Source organism: Epargyreus clarus, unplaced genomic scaffold (assembly GCF_041222505.1).
Source record: "Epargyreus clarus isolate Ecla_fem2 unplaced genomic scaffold, WU_Ecla_fem_2.2 ptg000023l, whole genome shotgun sequence".
Taxonomy (NCBI): domain Eukaryota; kingdom Metazoa; phylum Arthropoda; class Insecta; order Lepidoptera; family Hesperiidae; genus Epargyreus; species Epargyreus clarus.
In genome coordinates, this window is record NW_027332230.1 from 12,323,255 (window position 1) to 12,341,753 (window position 18,499).

The 18,499-nt window shown below is 35.1% G+C and overlaps 2 protein-coding genes across 3 annotated transcripts in view; both read left to right on the top strand.

The window, feature by feature from the left end:
* The first annotated feature begins 1,913 nt into the window (after nucleotides 1–1,913).
* LOC140751921 (uncharacterized) lies at nucleotides 1,914–3,521 on the top strand. 2 transcript variants are annotated; one of them, XM_073086033.1, is made up of 4 exons: nucleotides 1,914–2,225; nucleotides 2,666–2,804; nucleotides 3,023–3,314; nucleotides 3,430–3,521. In XM_073086033.1, exons 1-4 carry the CDS (start codon nucleotides 2,098–2,100, stop codon nucleotides 3,507–3,509), a joined length of 639 nt encoding a protein of 212 aa, XP_072942134.1. In that variant the 5' UTR covers nucleotides 1,914–2,097; the 3' UTR covers nucleotides 3,510–3,521. The 2 variants fall into 2 exon arrangements, with proteins under 2 accessions (XP_072942134.1, XP_072942135.1); XM_073086034.1 differs by having other exon boundaries at nucleotides 1,916–2,225; nucleotides 3,023–3,298.
* Nucleotides 3,522–4,228: 707 nt separating this feature from the next.
* Nucleotides 4,229–18,499, top strand: part of Pi3K68D (phosphatidylinositol-4-phosphate 3-kinase catalytic subunit Pi3K68D) — a 43,220-nt gene continuing 28,949 nt past the window's right edge. The window contains exons 1-8 of the mRNA XM_073085459.1: nucleotides 4,229–4,340; nucleotides 4,487–4,617; nucleotides 7,950–8,073; nucleotides 9,550–9,675; nucleotides 9,760–10,348; nucleotides 11,543–11,696; nucleotides 13,246–13,439; nucleotides 13,874–13,964. Coding sequence (XP_072941560.1) covers nucleotides 4,509–4,617; nucleotides 7,950–8,073; nucleotides 9,550–9,675; nucleotides 9,760–10,348; nucleotides 11,543–11,696; nucleotides 13,246–13,439; nucleotides 13,874–13,964 — 1,387 coding nt within the window. The 5' untranslated portion in view covers nucleotides 4,229–4,340; nucleotides 4,487–4,508. The remainder of the gene's footprint in view (nucleotides 4,341–4,486; nucleotides 4,618–7,949; nucleotides 8,074–9,549; nucleotides 9,676–9,759; nucleotides 10,349–11,542; nucleotides 11,697–13,245; nucleotides 13,440–13,873; nucleotides 13,965–18,499) is intronic.

The window sequence follows — 18,499 nt, forward strand, 5'->3', positions numbered from 1 at the left end:
TTTTGGACAAAAAATATATATTATAAATCTATATTTGCAACTGTTACGAATGATTAGGTATAACTGTTCTCGTATAATTGCAATCATAAACCAAAAAAAAAATACGAAGTATAGTTCTAATCAAGCAAACAAAATACACTTACACATTTCTAAAAATTTCGTGAAACCGCGATTGCTTTATGTAGCTTACATATGACGGGACGGGTCATGGTCAACCCATTACATTTTACTGGTAAAGCAATTAAACGCCGTCATTAGAATAAACAGAGTTTAAGGAAAAATATCCATGCCTTTGTTTTGCCATTGTTTGTTGGTAAAATATGGTAAATTACTCAGCAGGTCTTTAGTGGACGTTCACGTGTTTTTTTATAGGACGGAGCAACCAACGAGCAAATAATCCATCTGATAGTAAGTGGTCACTGCCGTCCATGGTATGGAGTTCTTATAGAATAGGTACTGTGTACAGGTAGGTACAGAATACAGATCAATATAATAGCTACCTAAAACCGATCATAGATGCGTTAACCACTTCTATGGACCAAGAAGATCGCCTTATAATTGTAAGTCAACTGGTATCCACACTTTTTCACCGAAACCCACAAACTGCTTCAGGCTTGGTATTGGTGTATCGGTGGTATCTCCCCAATTGGACAACATTGGCCTTACCACCTCTAGCTCGGAGGATAGGTTTTTATTTTCGATCACCGATAAGCCGGGTAACACACAAATTAATAGAAATGATTTAGTGTGTTTATACAGAGAAATGAATTTTCTTCTAATATTATGTTAAGTACGTCTTATAAGTAAAACATACATTCGTGACTCTAACTCATATCATGTTGGGTCATGGTCGAACCATACTTTATGCATATGTGGCGTAGACATGGTGCGATTAAAAGCTCGTTTTAACATCGTCGGTGCTACCGTCTAAGGTTATATTGGAATACCTCAAACCTATCTATTAAATAGCTCTGTTTTAACACAATATAAACTGCTTTAGAAAATGCAAGTAGGTGAAGTGTCTTTCTTCTATATTAAGTTTTATTTTGATTTATACACAAATACTTGCGCGTCGGTACCGAAGCACTTCTGCATGGATACTAAATTGAAGTACTGTTGCAGCCTCCACTCCTTATCGCTGGGCAGCACTAGCTTCTCCGCTTCGCTCGTGTCACCTTCCAGCCTAGCCGCCTCCTCTTGCAGCAAGAGCTCAGCCAGGAGCTTTGGGTACACATTGAAGAGGTTGCCATCACTATGTTCAGTGAGAGCAACCCATAACGTGTTGGGGTCATAGTTATTTGGCATTTTCGGATCATTTCAAATTAATACGAATACTTTTGGAAAGAAATAAGCTCCTAAATAATATGTTCCCTCGTAAACACATGTTCGGCTTTCGTTCGCGAGTGATAAAACATAAATGTTGGATAAAAGTTGCGAAGTAGCGAAGGGAACGCGTGTTTTATATGGTTGGGTGGTTAAACGTTTGAGAGTCGATCGCTTACTGAACGGTTTTGGGGAGTTAAAGTCGTTACTAACCTGTTGATTTGACCCGCGCTACATAGTTAGGTATATCGAAGAGGCAAGTAGAGAGTACCTATCTGAAATACTTAAGATGTTTATACACCTATTTATAAGTTTATTTTGTTACTCAAATGTACCTTTATATTTTAAAGCACTTTTATAAACACCCGGATTGGTGTAGAGTCATTGAATACGCCTGAAGCCTCTCCACCTATTCCTTAGCAGATCAATCCAGCAGTGCTATAAAAAGAGTGCAGCTTTTAACCATGTAACTTATTAGCTATATGCATTTGTCACTCATTTTACAGGTAATAATTTTTATACGTGTTACACTGTGCGCCAAACAAAATATAGATTGGTTAGTGACATAATTAAAAAAAAAACTTAGTGTGATTAAAATATTTGTCTAAGTGACAAATCAGTGTAAACCATCAGTCGAAAATGGTTTCCTAAAATAAAAACAACACAAACAAAAATATGTGTTGTAAAAAACATTATTGGGCAATAAATACAAATAAAACAAATTTTACAACATAAATATTTAAACTGTAATGGAGATATACCCAACACCTTAAAATGGATCATCCCATGACCGAAGAAGAAAGCTATGCAGATCGCCGCCAACTGTTCAAAAACATTTGGGAAACTGCCATGGATATTGACGAGAAGGAAGTCAATGTGATTAACAAGCCAAAAGTCATTAAGTATGTTTGCTTCTAAGTTTATTTCAAGTGTAGAGATAAATTGAGAGAGCCGGCTCTGTGGATCCAAAAGTGTCCTCCGAAATTTTAAATAAGCCGCTAAAATGCGTCAAGAATATTATAATGAACTACGTAAAGAATCGAGATTCTGTATTGTATTGAGATTCTATTAACAACTTTATTCAGCAATTTTTTTTTTTAACTTAGCCTACGTACGCTAAATTCACTTTATACCCTTTACCTACACTACACAGCGCCGTTTTGAAGGGTTTAGGTACTGTTACTGCTTACAACTGGAAACTTTTGGAACAAATCCCTATATGAGATGGTTCTCTTTTCCTTTATCAACCAAACAAATAGTACTACAAATACTAGCTACTTATACTAAAACATTGTTTTACTTGTTTTAAAATAGTTTCAACAGAATTTATCGCTATTTCCAGGACTCTTAGACTAGACGAAGTGGATAGACACACCGCTACAAAGAAAAAGAAACAACGAATAAAAAATTTGAGGCTTGTCTGTAATAAATTACTGGACTTCTGTGACCGTCAAGATGCTGATGACATATATTATGAACAGGTTCGATCATTTTTTTCTGAAAATTAATAAAGTTTATATACGGTATAGACTTCAAATACACAATATTGTGCTTGAGAGTTAATTTAAAACATTCTGTGAATATTTAAATAAAATCCCAAGTGAATAAAATTATACTAAAAAATATTTCAGTAAATCGTTACAATTCTTTAGCAATTACCTTGTACCTTGTCGTTGTAGAATAATATTGTTTATTCTAGATGGCCACGAATGGCAGACATTCTCCAACTCATACAGACGAGGACCATTCTCAAAAGAAATCAAGGGTCACCAGAGATAAAAGAAAAACTAAAAAGGCCAAAAGTCTGTATACAAAAATACGACCACAAGCTCGACTTGCTTCACCAGTTCGAAGAAATGAATTTTTAACAGTTGGAAAATGCACATCATCCAGAACTACTTCACCAATGAAATATGATGTTATATGTAATAAAAGTAGTCAAGAAAAATCTCGTAAAAGAGTAAAACGCATTAGGGTAGGACAATTTTCCGGTATGCAAGCTTATCCTGGTACTTATAGCTACCCTAAAAATAGGAAGGATTTGTAGTTCATTTAGCCTTTTCGTATCAATGCATTACTATATAAAATTTAATTATAACTTTTCAGGTACCAAAGTGTTGATACGCGCAAAACGTAGCTATTCGAATAAAGAACCTTTTCCTATCAATAAAATCATAATCAAGTAATAATACTATTTATTTTAATGAATAACAATTTTCGATAAACTAATTACCGCATTTTAATACCAAAAGGTTGTTATTTAAGATCCATACCTATATTATAACAGTGAGTAGAGATAATGTGAGTATATTGAAATAAATTTGGTGCTTATGGATAAATTATTATGGATAAATTAAATGTTTAAGAACTTAGCAAGGCGCATGGATATAGACCAATGTCACACTATGTTCAAAACTACCGCGCTCGCTGTCATCCGCATTATACGCGGTATTATAGTCCAACAAAGTTGTCTGTGGCAGGGGCGCTACTGGCCATCGAAATGTTGCTTGTCGTGTGTGAAGATCATGTTGTGTGAACTTGTGTGTGAAGCATAGATGATACGCTTAATATAGGGTGTGAAGAATGTCTTATGAAGTGGCAAATATTAACGATCTTGTATTGACAAGCAATGTAGGGTCTGATTTTTATTATTGTAAATATTAAAAACTTTTTATATGGAGAAATTGATAAATCGCTCTGAAGCTGAAAACACTTTACTTTTTTGTAAACTGCAACACGAATATTACAGTTTGTCGGACTATATTTGTATAACGGATACAGCTTGAAGTACATTAGGCATCAACAGCTTAGAGTGTTAACCAACTGCGTAATGCGCAAAATACAAGACGCTAGAAATAGTTGTCGATGTATATCATTCTGTGATCTGTGGAATATTCAATGAATTGAACGATCGTGAACTATGGATGTATTCTGAAGTTTGTCACAGCTGAACAAAATTTTATCGTATAATGTCTTGAAAATTAATATAAATAAGCGTTATCGGGAAGTTTCCTTCGGTAAGATAATAGTGGAACATCTGTTGTGGTGTGATAACCGTTTGTTTGTACAATGCACAGTGTAGATTTCGTGGTACAATGATTTTGTATTAAAATAGTGTAATTTATTGTATTCTCACGCTTATTTCCTGCGATAATTGTTTTAGGTGAATTTTGAAATGATCGATTATGTCTGAGTACGATCTACAGTTTCAAGCGGACTTAGAGAAGGCGCAGGCTCTCAGTTTGGAGAGTTTGGCGTTAGAACAATTCCGTAGGCAGAAACTGTCGAAAGCAGGTAACTGACGCAACTATGTTTACTTCCCGAGATAAAGATGATCCAAGGTCTACCTAAAAATTGCGTTATTTACAGGATATACGCTTGTTATTATAATTTTTATCGCGCTGACTGTGGCTCTCATACTGACTCGTAATCAAACTAAAGTAACCGTTTAAATAGTATGCTTATTTTTAATGTTATGCTGGATTATCAGTTTTGAATAATGTTTTTATTGATAACTCCTCTTTAGAAGACACTTATACTATGTTAAATATACTGAAGAACATAAAAAAAAACAATATTACATACAATTAACATATCCAAATTAATAAAAAACCAAGCATTATTTGGTCCAAAACACTATCGATTTGAACATGAAGTTAAAAACATGAGTTGAAGTTTACGAGTATGAAATGTTTATTTATTAATACTAAACATTTATTGTCCAATAGACCAATTCTAGTCTTGTATACTACATGGACTTACGTTTAGACCTTCAATCCGTCGTAATTTGTAAAAAGAGCCATCCGCAGTAGTGGAAAAGTATTAGAAAATTGAATTTGAATAAAAATTAAATCATACAATTCAGTGTCATGTGAGTTCCAATTCTGAGCTTCTTACCAGTTTCTTCTCTATAAAGTTGTGGAGTAGCAAAAGGACTTCCAATCCACTCGATGTTAACCCTCCACTGCCTTGATGTCTGTAACCAACTCTTTGTTGAACAGGTTCTTCAAAAGATGATGGTAGTTGCAGTGTCACTCTCAATTACTAAAATTGTTGCCTCATAAGTCATATGTCAGCCAACATCAAAGAGAGAAATATAATTTCAAGAATATATAGATTGTTCAATGCTCATGCTTATATATTTGAGTGATAACAATACTATTATAAAGGAAGCAGAGTTCATTAACCTTGTTTCTGATATATGAATTAGAGCGCTGATTGAGTTCAATCAAAGATAATATATTAATATTTAGGCCATTGTTGTTTAGAGCATTTAGATATTGCAAATGTATTGCGAATAAAGTAATAAGTGACATAGTAGCTGTAAATTAAACTTTAAAGTTAACATTAACATTTACAAAATTATCTGTAGACTCAGTTACAGACTTATATATAACTAGCTGACCCGGCAAACATTGTGTTGCCATATAAATAAAAAAATGTTAAGGGTGAACAACCCTTATAACTTAGGGGTATGAAAAATAGATAGTAGCCGATTCTCAGACCTATTGAATATGCATATAAAATTTGGTGAAAATCGGCAAAGCCGTTTTGGAGGAGATAGGTAACTAACATTGTGACACAAATATATTATATATAAGATATTGTAATAGTAAATAAATTGTACAGATATTATTAAATATCAAAAAGCAGTGATAGCTTAATGATATGAATTTCAAGCCTCTCAAGATGGTTGAGGTTTAAATATGATGCATTAAATACCTGTTATGTGCATACTAGAGATGAATTATTGCATCACCTTTTAGTAAAGAAAAATATTGTAAGGAAACCTATGTAAGCATGTGTGGTAGTTCGATTACTATACAAAGTAAATGTCCTACCTTGGCTTACTCTGTGCCGAGAAGACAAGTTCCTAGTAATAAGATTATTATGATGATGATTTAACATATAATCTATTTCATAATTTTACATCTCCTCATTAACTCTGCGATAATTAAATTGCGATAATTAATTAATTTCTTATATGCACATGTCTTGTGCAATCTGAGGTGTGTGGGATTCAAAACCACTAGGCTATCGCTCCCTTACTATCGAATTAATTTCACATTTCCATTATCATTATATCCTACCTTATTAATTTTACATATTTAACTTTATCATTATATTTGTAGTATAAATAACACTATACAATAGAATTCCATTCATAGTGTAGGTAACACTTAACAAGTTGTTCAGACATGTTTCACCCCACAGCAAATAAACCGCCGTACCAGACAATTGATTTGATGATCTGTCTCTGTCAGGAATTGTCCTCAATTCAATATGTGGTACGTTCAAACAAAGAGAACAAATAAAACAATTTAAAAACTTGTTGAGTTAAAAATACGATGTGTGGTAGATTAGTGATTCATTTTGATGGTGTTGTTATATTTTGTGGGGTTAAAATCTGTCTACTATCACTTATTATCTATTACAAATAAATTAAATTGAAGTGTCTGTTTGTAATGGCAAAGAAACAGATTTTAATTAAAACATATAAAAAAAACATACAGCCGAATATGTTCTACTCCTCCTTTTTGAAGTCGGTTAAAAAGGTTTTTAAAACAAAAATATATTAAAATCTTTGTTTACCTGTATGTCGGTTTGTTCTGAGTAATTTTCGAAACGATTGGACCGATTTTGACAGTATTTTCACTGGCTTATTGCTCATTATATTGCCGGTTATAAAGGAATAACTTCTCTACTTTTATTTTAGAAAAACAATTCCGTGTGAAAAAAAATATCGCATTAAACTTCCCGAGTATTTACGCTTTTAAAAGCAGGTGAAACCGTAGGGCACCGCTCGTTGTATAATACGACTTGATAATGAGTGTATAGTAATCGTAATTAATATTTATTGATGAAAGATATGCAATATAAATTATCTATTTCAATGAAATATTAAGTTGTTCTGTGTTATAATGGACTATATTGTACTACGTTGTATACTTTAGATTGTTTCTCTGAGTACAAAGGAACTGGATTGCGTGTAATCCACTACGGAAGTGGTAGATTACAAATTATAAAGCGTACTTTTAAATAGTTAATTAATTAATAAATAATTCTTATCATATTTTAACAATTTATTGGTTACGATTTTATTGATGTACCACTGTACTCTAGTGTTTGTTTCTGAAATTTTCTATTTTTGGCTTCCCTGCGAGAGAGAGGAGAAAAGAGAAAAAGAGCTTATATCCTTCTCTCTCTCTCTCCCTCTCTCTCTCTCCCTCTCTCTCTCTCTTTTTTTTTCTCTTGTAGAGAGGTCGTAGCCGCTTTAAGTATTTTACAAGATCTTACGTATTCGGCACGCTTTACTGATTAAAATCTTTTCCCATATTCCTATGTAGTAGAGTCATGGTCACTTACATTTGTGAATTAAAATTATTATATCAGCAGTTACCAATCGTCTATGATTATATCATATTTTTTTAACTACTGCGCTGAACGCTAGGAACGGAGTTAATTAATAATTAGTCAAGGATTAAAGGATTTTAGCAGTCTTTAGAAAGGTCACGCAGCGACAAAAACATGTGACGACAACAAACGGATTCGCGTTTATCGATAATAACGAACAATCTATAAAAGTTATAAACATTCGGCGATAGATAATGTTATCGACATCGCAGATAATGAGCGGGACAGCGGCAACGCTAGTGTGCGCCGACGCGAGGAGACCGACGGGCCGCCGCCCGCGCTGCCCCCGCCGCCCAGGAAACCCCCACGGAGAACATCTTCTGCGGATAACCCTAGGTAAGTGTGGAGACTAAGGGTTTCGAAGGTCGTCTTTTGGCATGTTTGGAAAAAGATATGTGTGGTTTAATCGTAAGACAAAGTTGTAAGTGCTGATGTAACACATTACTTACGCCAAGAAGTATAACTTCTCACGTGCGTACAAAACTTTTTTTTTCAGTAATAGATTGTTTTAATTGTTTTCATTTTACGCAAAATAAACACCTTTTTAATTACGAATAGTCCTCAACTAGCAGCAGAATGATTATGCATGTTCATGCAGAGATTGCATTATAAGAAACATATTTAGGTAATAGTTTTAATGTTTCACTATTGAGAGTAAAGTCTTGAACCGTCTCCATTTGGAGAGATTGGATGTTATACAAGCTAAAAATCGCGTCGCATGCTGTGGAGTCTTGGAGATCCAACACAAAATAATGTTTACCTCTATTTCGGCCTCTTTCAGGTCCTCTGAAAACGATTAGAGCTATCAATTGCCATCTTAGCCCTATTTTTAGCAATAAACTTATCAAGCAAGTGCTAACAATAAAGTCCATTGATACTGTCATTGACATCTGTAATCTAAATAAAACAGAAGTCTAATATAAAGCTGATTACAGATGGGCTGTTACTCCAATTTGGAGCGCCTCAAATGATCAGTTTAGTCATGAGCGAAAATATCGATATCATAAGACAGAAATAAGTGTGACAACCAACCCATCTAGAGTTGTTTTATTGTCCTTTTAGTATTTACTTACTTAACCACTAATATTAGATGCTGCTTCAATAGTTGGCATTGGTCTCGCGCTTCTATATTTGTAAACAAGCCGTGATTCGATGCATCGACAATTATCACAATTATTTCTATAATTATTTCTTATCTAAGTAGCATCAAAGTGATACTACTGATGTTTTGTTTATAACACTTTTCTTTCGATTTTGTTGCAATTTATAATGTTCTTTATAGTACATATTTTAGATAGCGCCTTTATCTTATTTATTTGGTCATATAAGTAGAGAAATGAGATAAATTTGTAATACAAGGTATACAATATATATGGAGTTTACGATTAAAATATGGGTTATTAGTAAGATATGCATCTCGATAGTCTTTTATGGGTAATTAAAATTGAATGCTTCTTTTTTATGATCATGTTACTTAATTTTGAATTAATTAGCATCACATGAGTAATTAGTATGCAATAATAAGTGTAATAAAAGTGTGGTAAATGCATTAGTTTTCGTAATGTAACGTCATGCCGGACTTAAAAATCTCGGTACTTTTCAAAATGTGCAGATGTTTTGAATATCATCAGTATATAAGATATTAGCACAGTATAAGGATCTATATATAGATATTTGTACCGTGATATTAGTTATGGCTTGATTCAATGCTATTTCTTTGAGTATATTAAGTTTTAGAATATATGTGACACATTTTCACAACAAGTTTGTGGCGAGCTTGCACTGATGATGATATTGATGACTTCTTTACAGATCTACAGGAACTAGTCCTTCAAGAGCAGAAACCAGTGATTTGATTTCATTTTCAAGCCCCACCAGTAAAAGTGCTACAAAAGATTCTCATGCATCACTCAAGGATTACATTGATCAGATTAGCAAGTAAGGAACTCAATTAATTTTTACCAAGAACTAGTATAATTCTGGAAAAAATATTATGTATTTATTGGCACTTACAAATTTCAGGTTGGGACAACAGACTGAAGAATTGAACCTTAATACAGCTGAACCGGGACCCACAATGAACAACCATCCCTACAATCACATTCCGGGGTACCCATACAATGCACAATATGCATATGCATATCAGCAGCCATATGGGATACCCCCATATCCGCCGGCATCGCCATACGGAATGCCGGCACCGAACGCTGGAATGCCTGTGTACGCTTACTATCCACCAAACATGCCACCTCCTGAACAGCCTCCCCCCTACGCGGCGACCAATCCACCAATGTACGTCCCAACCATCCATTACAGTCAAACGAGAATGGCCACTCCAGCGCCGTACGGCTATCCACCCCCACCACACCCACAATCCCACACACAATCCCCATCCTACAACTACAATACAACAAACATGATCTCCCGACCAACGAGGCCGGCAAGCCTGTATCCACAACTGAGTCAAATGCACCTGTACCCGCCGACGAATGCACCAGGAAACGCAAATAATAACAACAGTCAAGTATCTCAAACGGTGGTGAAGAATGAACCTTCAAGAGACAGCGTCGAGAGTAACGTGTCGCGAAAGTCGTCTGAAGTCAGTATAGGGGTAAGTCTAACTAAAACAATTTGGAGAGTCGTCGTAATGAACAAAGCTTAGTCCATACCAACCAAAGAAATATAATAAGTTTTACTTTATTAAATTTACCCTTGTAATGTATTTAATGAGGTTATAGATAAGTATAGATATCTCATCGCCTTGTAATTGAAGGAAGCCATTAAATGACTTAAACTGTTGACAATTCTGTCAGCCGTTTAATGGCTGTAATGGTGTAATTTACGCGGAACAATGCCGACATGCGCAGTTAAGACACGAAATCGAAGAAAAAGTGCGAAGAAATATCGTTTCATTCGTAAATGATCTGAAAACTACACTTTTTAAATATTTTTTAAATAGGAAAATAGATGAAAGTGTCAATTGTCAAAAGGTTACATTTTCTTGTTAGGAGCGAGTAATCTTTACTAATCTGTGAATGAGGTAGATAAAATGTAATAGCAGGGAAAATACTGCATAAGTTAGTAAATAAGTAGAATAGTTTTAATTTTGTTTATCCTCACATCTGACTAATATTTTACTTATTTCTGATAAGGTAATTCCGCAGTTCTATAACGCAAATAATAAACATGTAAGTTTCTTAAAATTATGCATTATAAAATACGAAGGTATATATATCGTAGTGTGTGTCTGAGTATGTTAGGTAAAATAAATAAATATATAGTCCGATTCATAATTAGGTGTCCAAAATGTAAACAAAAGTGTTGACCTATCAAGAAAATACATTTCAAATGGTAGTTTCTAATTTTTGAAGATATTAAAGTAAAAAATAATAATCTAAATAAATTAAGATCAATTCCCATTTTCTAATATTTATATTACCTCAATTTCGTTCCATACAGTAATAATAATAAAAACAAGGTTTATGGTAGAAAATTAAAATGTGATAATAGTAACACAGTCGGAATCGTTTCGCTTAAGTTTTTTGTTGAGTTTGTTACAGTTTTTGTTTCTTGTTATTTTGTTAGGGTTTACAATACCTGTGGCTGTAATAGTATTTTGACAGTGACATTTCTTTGTTTACATTTTGGACACCTAATTATGAATCAGACTATAGATGAATTACTTTAGTTTTTTTGACTCGTTTCAGACTTCTTTTTTTCTTAAGAAACAGTTTACGTATATACATACAGGGTGATTTTTTTAAGTGCCAACTAAACACAACTAAAGTTAACGAACATTTTCCAGTCGAACGAGTCAAATGACACAGTGGGCAGCCTACCAAAGTCCCTGAACCTGATCGACTTCGGGCGGAATTCCGCCGGCAGCCAAGGTAGCGTAAGGGTCAGTGTGTTAGAGGCGTTCGACCCGCTACTAACCGTCACTGACCAAAGTCATGCTGGTGAGTGGTTTGTGTCTCATTCTCTCATTGTTTGTGATGGCAAATTTAGGCCCGTTTTCAATACTCGATCTATCCAAATTTTGCATACTGAAGATAGAAATTTGTTAATTTCTAGTATGATGTATTTACACGTATCGATCTTTGGTAGGCAAAACATTCGATAGATTGAATATTAATAATGGACGTTAGATAGTTTGATTGAAAATCTGTAACTAATTATTCCTTCTTGTTTGGTGAGAAAATCCAAACCCAACAATGAGACAATAATGGGTTGATGTTTATAAATAATGTGATTTAACAATGTTTGTCGAAAAAAGATGTTAATTGTTAATTGTATTAGATCGTTTAAATCCTGGATTATTTTCTGTCTATGTCCTCTTCGTGTTTTGTTTTATGGTCGTTTATTTTGAACATATGAGATCCTTATGAAAAACAATGAAGACAATTCTTAGTAGAATATTTTTTAAAATATTTAAATTAATCCAAATTATTTAGTATGTGTAATATTTTTGTTATAGTAGTACAATAGTATTTCTAAATCTTCATTTATTATAAAACATAAAATTTGCCATCACATTCATTTATTTTTCAGTTCATTAGATTCTCAAAATCATTGCAAAACATGTTTTTCGTACAGTAAGTTCAAAGATTGTTTCGTTTTGGGATTTCTTGTAAGCTACGGTTTTGTTTGTTTATTAATGATGTCATCGGTGTTTCTAATTAGTTGAATGATCTTAATCTTATACCGATATTAATAATCAATCTATCCACAGTTTTGTCTACCAATAATCGTACATTTGACAATCCATTCATACTAGATATTGTCAAAATTCGATTTTTTTACACCAAAATTGGATTGGTTGATAATTAATAATGTTATGTGCTCGAATCATCATCATGTGACTGCACTCATCATTATCATTAGAATGCAGCGCTAATGATTTTTTTGGCTTTTGTAAATAAGCGTCTATGGGGTTATTCTATTGGGTCCTTAGATTAATGTTGGTTCTTCCAAATGTGTACGTGAATAATTTTGCGGTCCAATTTTGATGTTGGGATATGGTGGGTATTTTTGGAACTAGTTTTATGGCGGTTAGAACATGTAAACTGGGTTTCATATAAATAATATTACACAAGGGAAGTTTACAATGGCATATAGGAAAAGTGAAATATTCTCTAGTGTTGATTAATTTATATCCGATTTTAAAGACATCTATAGAGTATACATACATGTAACATTCACAGTGATTAATTTAAGCCAATAGCTTTCCGAAGGAAATAAATACTTTTATTAGTATGATTCGTCTCACTACTCCTCGCACTGGTCTGCAACATTCTTAATTGGAGGTCAGGCAAACATTTACAGCAAGAATTTATAATTTTGTTCTGAGCCTAGGTTTAACATTATTTGAGTCAGTTACCACAGAAATCTTCGTTTGGTTTAGAAACTAAAATTTTTTTATTTATTTTTAAATTATTTTTAACACTATAACTATACTGACTTAAACTTATAATTATACTGATGTAAATATTTTACATTAATTCCCAGAGTACGTAGTGCCAAGCGAGTGTTCAAGCAGCGTGTACGAAGAGTACGACCCGCTAGACTTCCTGTACGGCGAGACAGAGATGCGAGAAGTGCCCGTGTACGCGACGGTGAATAAGCGAGAGAGCACTATGTTGCCGTCGCCGCCGCCCAAGACCATTCCCAGTGTGCCGGCCGTCGCGAAACGATCTACCACTGTGAGTTTATATTATAGTTATTTGTAAAGTTCTCTGTGTAAAAGTGTGTGTATAATCAGAATTAAATATTGAACTTAGTGAAATTAGTCGTATACGTTTGGTTCATGTTTAAAAGTTAATAAACAATAATACAGTATGTTGGTGGCTCAAAAATTAAATTAAATTTATGTATAAGAATATATTGTATCATAACAATGTATATTGTACAATACCCAATTGGTATTGTACACTACACATGTAATGAAATTATATCTATATTACATTATTTTTCAATTTTATTGCATTAATTTTCCGTATGTAATTTATTACATGCAGATATTTATATACAGTTTTATAACTTGCGTTAGTGTTTAGAAAGTAAATTACTACTTATAGTCAGGTTTGTGTATATAATATTTTATAATATATCTTATGAGAATACAATTTATTTACAGAATAAACTTTACGACTGCATAGTAAAAACCAGGAATAGAAACTATGATAGCGAACATAAGGCGTTTTTGAAAATGGTTCTCGATGTCAGAAGTAAGTATGAAATTATGTATTTTTTATTAAGGAAATATATTTTCCTTATGTATATTACTTTTATTTATGTATAGTTTTTTTATACATAAATGCTATAGTATAACGTATAGTTAGCCCCGAAAAAAAGATGTACAGATGTAGATTTGCAAAATCCTATAGACCGAAACGTCTGTTAGTAGTAGAACACAACTAGTAGAGTCCACGCAAAACTTTTAGTACGCTCTGAATATAGAAACGAGTCGCGTCGCAACAGCAACTTGTAGATATCACCGGGACGAAGACAGTGCGAGTCCTCTCGGCACTCCCCGCTGCCCTCTGTCGCCCGCGGGTACATAGCGCAGTTTTTTTTTTTTTTTTTTTTTTTTTTTTATAATATTGGAGTAGCAGACGAGCATGCAGTCCACCTGATGGTAAGTGGCTACTGCCGCCCATGGACATCTGTAATCAACCCCAGATAGGATTAGATATTCCTACCTGAGGTCGGCCACAGATGCGCCGCTACCCCTGAGGACTAAGCTGGAACGCCTCGGAAAAGTATGTCTCCCTTACCACACCCTTCAAACCGGAACACAGCAGCGCCTAACACTGCTGTTATTAGGTAGAAATAGGTGTGGCGGTGGTGCCGCCGGAGTCGAACCACAAAGGGTTCTACCACCTTCTAAATTGCCCTTAGTTTTGCTAAGGAGTATATGATTTTCCTTATCTTATTTATACATTTTTTGTGTCACAATGTTAGTTACCGCACTCCTCCGAAACGGCTTTACCGATTTTCACCAAATTTTATATGCATATTCCGTAGGTCTGAGAATCGGCTGCTATACAGGGTGAATTTTTAAAACGGGCCTTCAGGGCCAAATCCGAAAGTATATAAGGTATATATAAGGATTAGCGAAAAATGCTGAAAGGAGTTACGAGGCCGATTTTGATAAAAACTATAAATGCATCATTACTTTTTTAAAATAACTTTTTCCCTAACCGGGAATCGAACGAGTTCATTTTGAAAAAAAATACACCCTCTATATTATTCCACTATCTGATAGTGTTGCTTATAAGGATCAAAATCTGGGAAGTAATATTATGTGACAAATTAATGGAAAAGGAAAATTTTGAAGAAAATACTTATTTTTTCATACATTGACATACTAATCCTTAAGGATTATACATAACAAATGATTTATGTATAATTCTTTAGAAACATACATAAGTCATACCATTGAAGAATTTGCTGGTTAATCAACTAATTATTCGATGTTATGACCATGACTTACGGCTTAGTATGAGAAAGTAATAGTTTGGCAAATAAGTTACCGCCGTTTTTAGGATTAATTTTTTAATAGAAATAGATAACTGATTAAATAGCAAATTCTTATTGTGTGTTGTTTACAACTTCGTTTAAACGTTAAATACTTACGTTTTACCTGAAAATAAAACGTTTATTAAACATACTTACCTTATTCGACCTAATAATTATGAGAGTGGCTTCCGTTTCCGCTTGTTGCTAGTCACTTACTTCCGGTCCGCCGCGCCCTCTATACCTAGTTTCCTGCAACAATTGCTTGTTCATTTCCGGTCAATAGCAGGTTTGCGACACCAGCGCCACCACTGGCAGGTTATACCTTAGATAACGTTTTTACTTCATTGCGTCTCTTATAACACCAGGCAGCTTTAAAAGTTTAGGTCGAATAAGGTAAGTATGTTTAATAAACGTTTTATTTTCAGGTAAAACGTAAGTATTAAACAGTCCTGTACCGTTATTCGACCTAATAATTATGAGAGACGTGTTTATTATCGCCTGGTGGTGCTGGAACAAGCCAATGTGATTAAGTGGTGAATAATTGCTACAGAAAACCGAGGTCTGAAAATAATGTTTACTATGTAATAGTAATTAGTAACAAAAACAATTAGTAACAAAAAAGTGTCTTAGTGTAAATATTATACGACAAGAAACTATAACAATGTTCTAGAACAACTTGTCCTTAAACGAAATAGGTGTTATTAACAAAGATTGGATTGCTGATCAAAAATATTTTACTTAAAAGAATTTAACTTAAGTTTAAACTTAAGTCGTTTCAAAAGTGATTTATAAATGATTACAAATGTTTACAGATGGACCAGTATGGTCACAAGAGACATCACGACTATGTAATATTTTTATGTGTTAGATGATCTCAAGTTACCTCTTGACATGATTTCACCTAAAGGAAATTGTTCTACCCATTTCTTGGATGCTACAGATGACCTAATACTACCTGCTATAGCCTGTATGCCGGCTTCTAGTAGGAGCTTCTTAATCCAACCTGATATGATGGTACGACTAAAGCTCTAGGTTAAGGTCAAGAAAAGGCTGTGAGGTTTAGCTAAATTCCTTTTAGTCTGCAGGCTGATTAGCGTTTAACCCAATAAACTGGGTATAATGATTTGTCGTTAGCGTCAGTCCTTAATTTCCAAGCTGATTGTTGATAAGTATAGCTACTATCCGTTTTTGATCCAAAAAATGACCTGAAAATAATACAATCATTTTCCACAATGCAACGTTCCGGGGAAATGCTTAACGATGTTAAATCGTGTACACGTCGTCCCGAGCACAAATGTAAAATAGTAGCAGTAATCTTAGACGAATCGTACAAATTAGCGTTATCAGGGTTCTTGTTACCAAGATAGTGAACCGAAATATCGATATCCAGATAGGAGATTTGGTTATTTTGGGTTTGGCTAACGCAATGGCCTTAACAGCTTTTACTAAACAGCGGAAATTCAGTTTATCCATATTACTTATTAGGTTTGGTAAAGCTAGCAACGACAAACTTGTGAAGTGTGAACCAATATAGTAATATATGACAAGCCCCTCTTCTGATGCAGATTAGCAAGGTACCTAGCTAGATCCCTTTGGATCGTAAATATTGGCAGGGTTGTACTTTGCCCAAGTAACCCAACTTTTCCAAGCTGGTCGATAAGTGTTCAGCGTGGATTTACGCCACCCTGAGGACAGTAATAATTTTGACTGAGGTGACCAATTTTTTGTTAAGAACTGGTCCCACGCCCACATTTCCAGACTTCGTCCATCACCTGAGGAGGAGGCATTCCCGTTGTCGGGTCGACTAGTAGTTGGGACAGATTACGTATAATATACGGGGACACTAAGGTTTTGTTCTTCAAGTCTGGTCTCCAGAACACATTCTTTCATCTGGGTGCCACTATGAGGAATGTCCCTGAGGCGTTGTTCATGTAGGTTAGAACTCTCGGTTCAAGATGCGGTGGCGGAAAACCCCACGCTAAGGGGAAGTGCCATTCTGTACTCAGAGCATCGTGGAGGGCCGCAGACTTGTCCATTTAATCGAGACTGCAATATTCTGGCACAACATGTGCTATGCTAGATGCAAACCTGTTTGCGTGCCCCATTTCTTAAACACTATTTCCGTTAAACGAGGCAGCAAGTGCCACTCCGGAGGAGCTTTCTTGCGAAACAAATGATCGGCATGACAATTGTAGTGCCCTGGGATATGGTAAGCCGACATATGTATTCCATTCCGATCCACACAGTGGCGAATACTTTCGCAGTGAGGCCCGTGAGACCACCAGATTTTCGTGCCTCCTTCTCTTCGGAGGTAGGCGACCACTGTGCTGTTGTCGCACTGTATGATCAGGGTTTTCTATTCCATGAGCTCACCGTGTCCTTGTAGCACGCCATAGATGACAATAATTCCCTTCTGACTGCAGTGCAAATCCTGTTGTGCAGATGACTATTCGCCCCACATGCTCAGGTTGTCTAGCTTGGCTTATGGAGTTTCTTTCGCCGCTTCTTCTCCATAACGAAAAACCTTGCGAAGTGGTGGTAGATATAACGACATTCAAAAAGTGCTCGGTAAAGAACCTATTTTGAATAAAGAAATTTGATTTGAATTGATTTGAAAATGCCGCGGGCGTCCGACGTGATATACTGAGTTGTCGGTGGAGGATGTATAACAGAATTTCGTGTGCAGTTCATTAACCCTAATTCTAGGTCTGATCGAATTTGAAAAAAGATAAAGGTAGGATGGTTGATTTTGGCAGTTTCATCATTGTATGACTACGCTTGAAGTAACCGATAATGAAGGCGACCTCTTACAATTACAAAACTCGCGAAATTCATCATTCCCATGATCCTCTGTAGATCTCTGAATTTCGACTTCCCTCTCGCTCACATGGTTGAAGTTTCCGCTTCTATTCGGGTGGCTAACCTCTCCGAAAAATATTTCAGGTTGCTCCAGGAGTCCCAAAATACGCCTAGAAATTCTAGAGTCCTCTGTGGTGTGAGGATAGACTTCTCCGAGTTTATTTTCCAGCCCAGAAATGCTAGCGCATGCATTGTGAGTTCCATATGCTGGCGTAGTAAGGCTGGGTCCTAATTTACCAAAAGGAAGTCGTCCCAATATATTAGGATCCGAACACCTTGCCTTCTAAGTATTGAACGATCGAATTCGATAGAGAGGCAAATGCTTTCGGGGCAGAGCCGAGTCCGAAAGGCAGGCATGTCATTTCTAGTGGCGTGTTGGCAT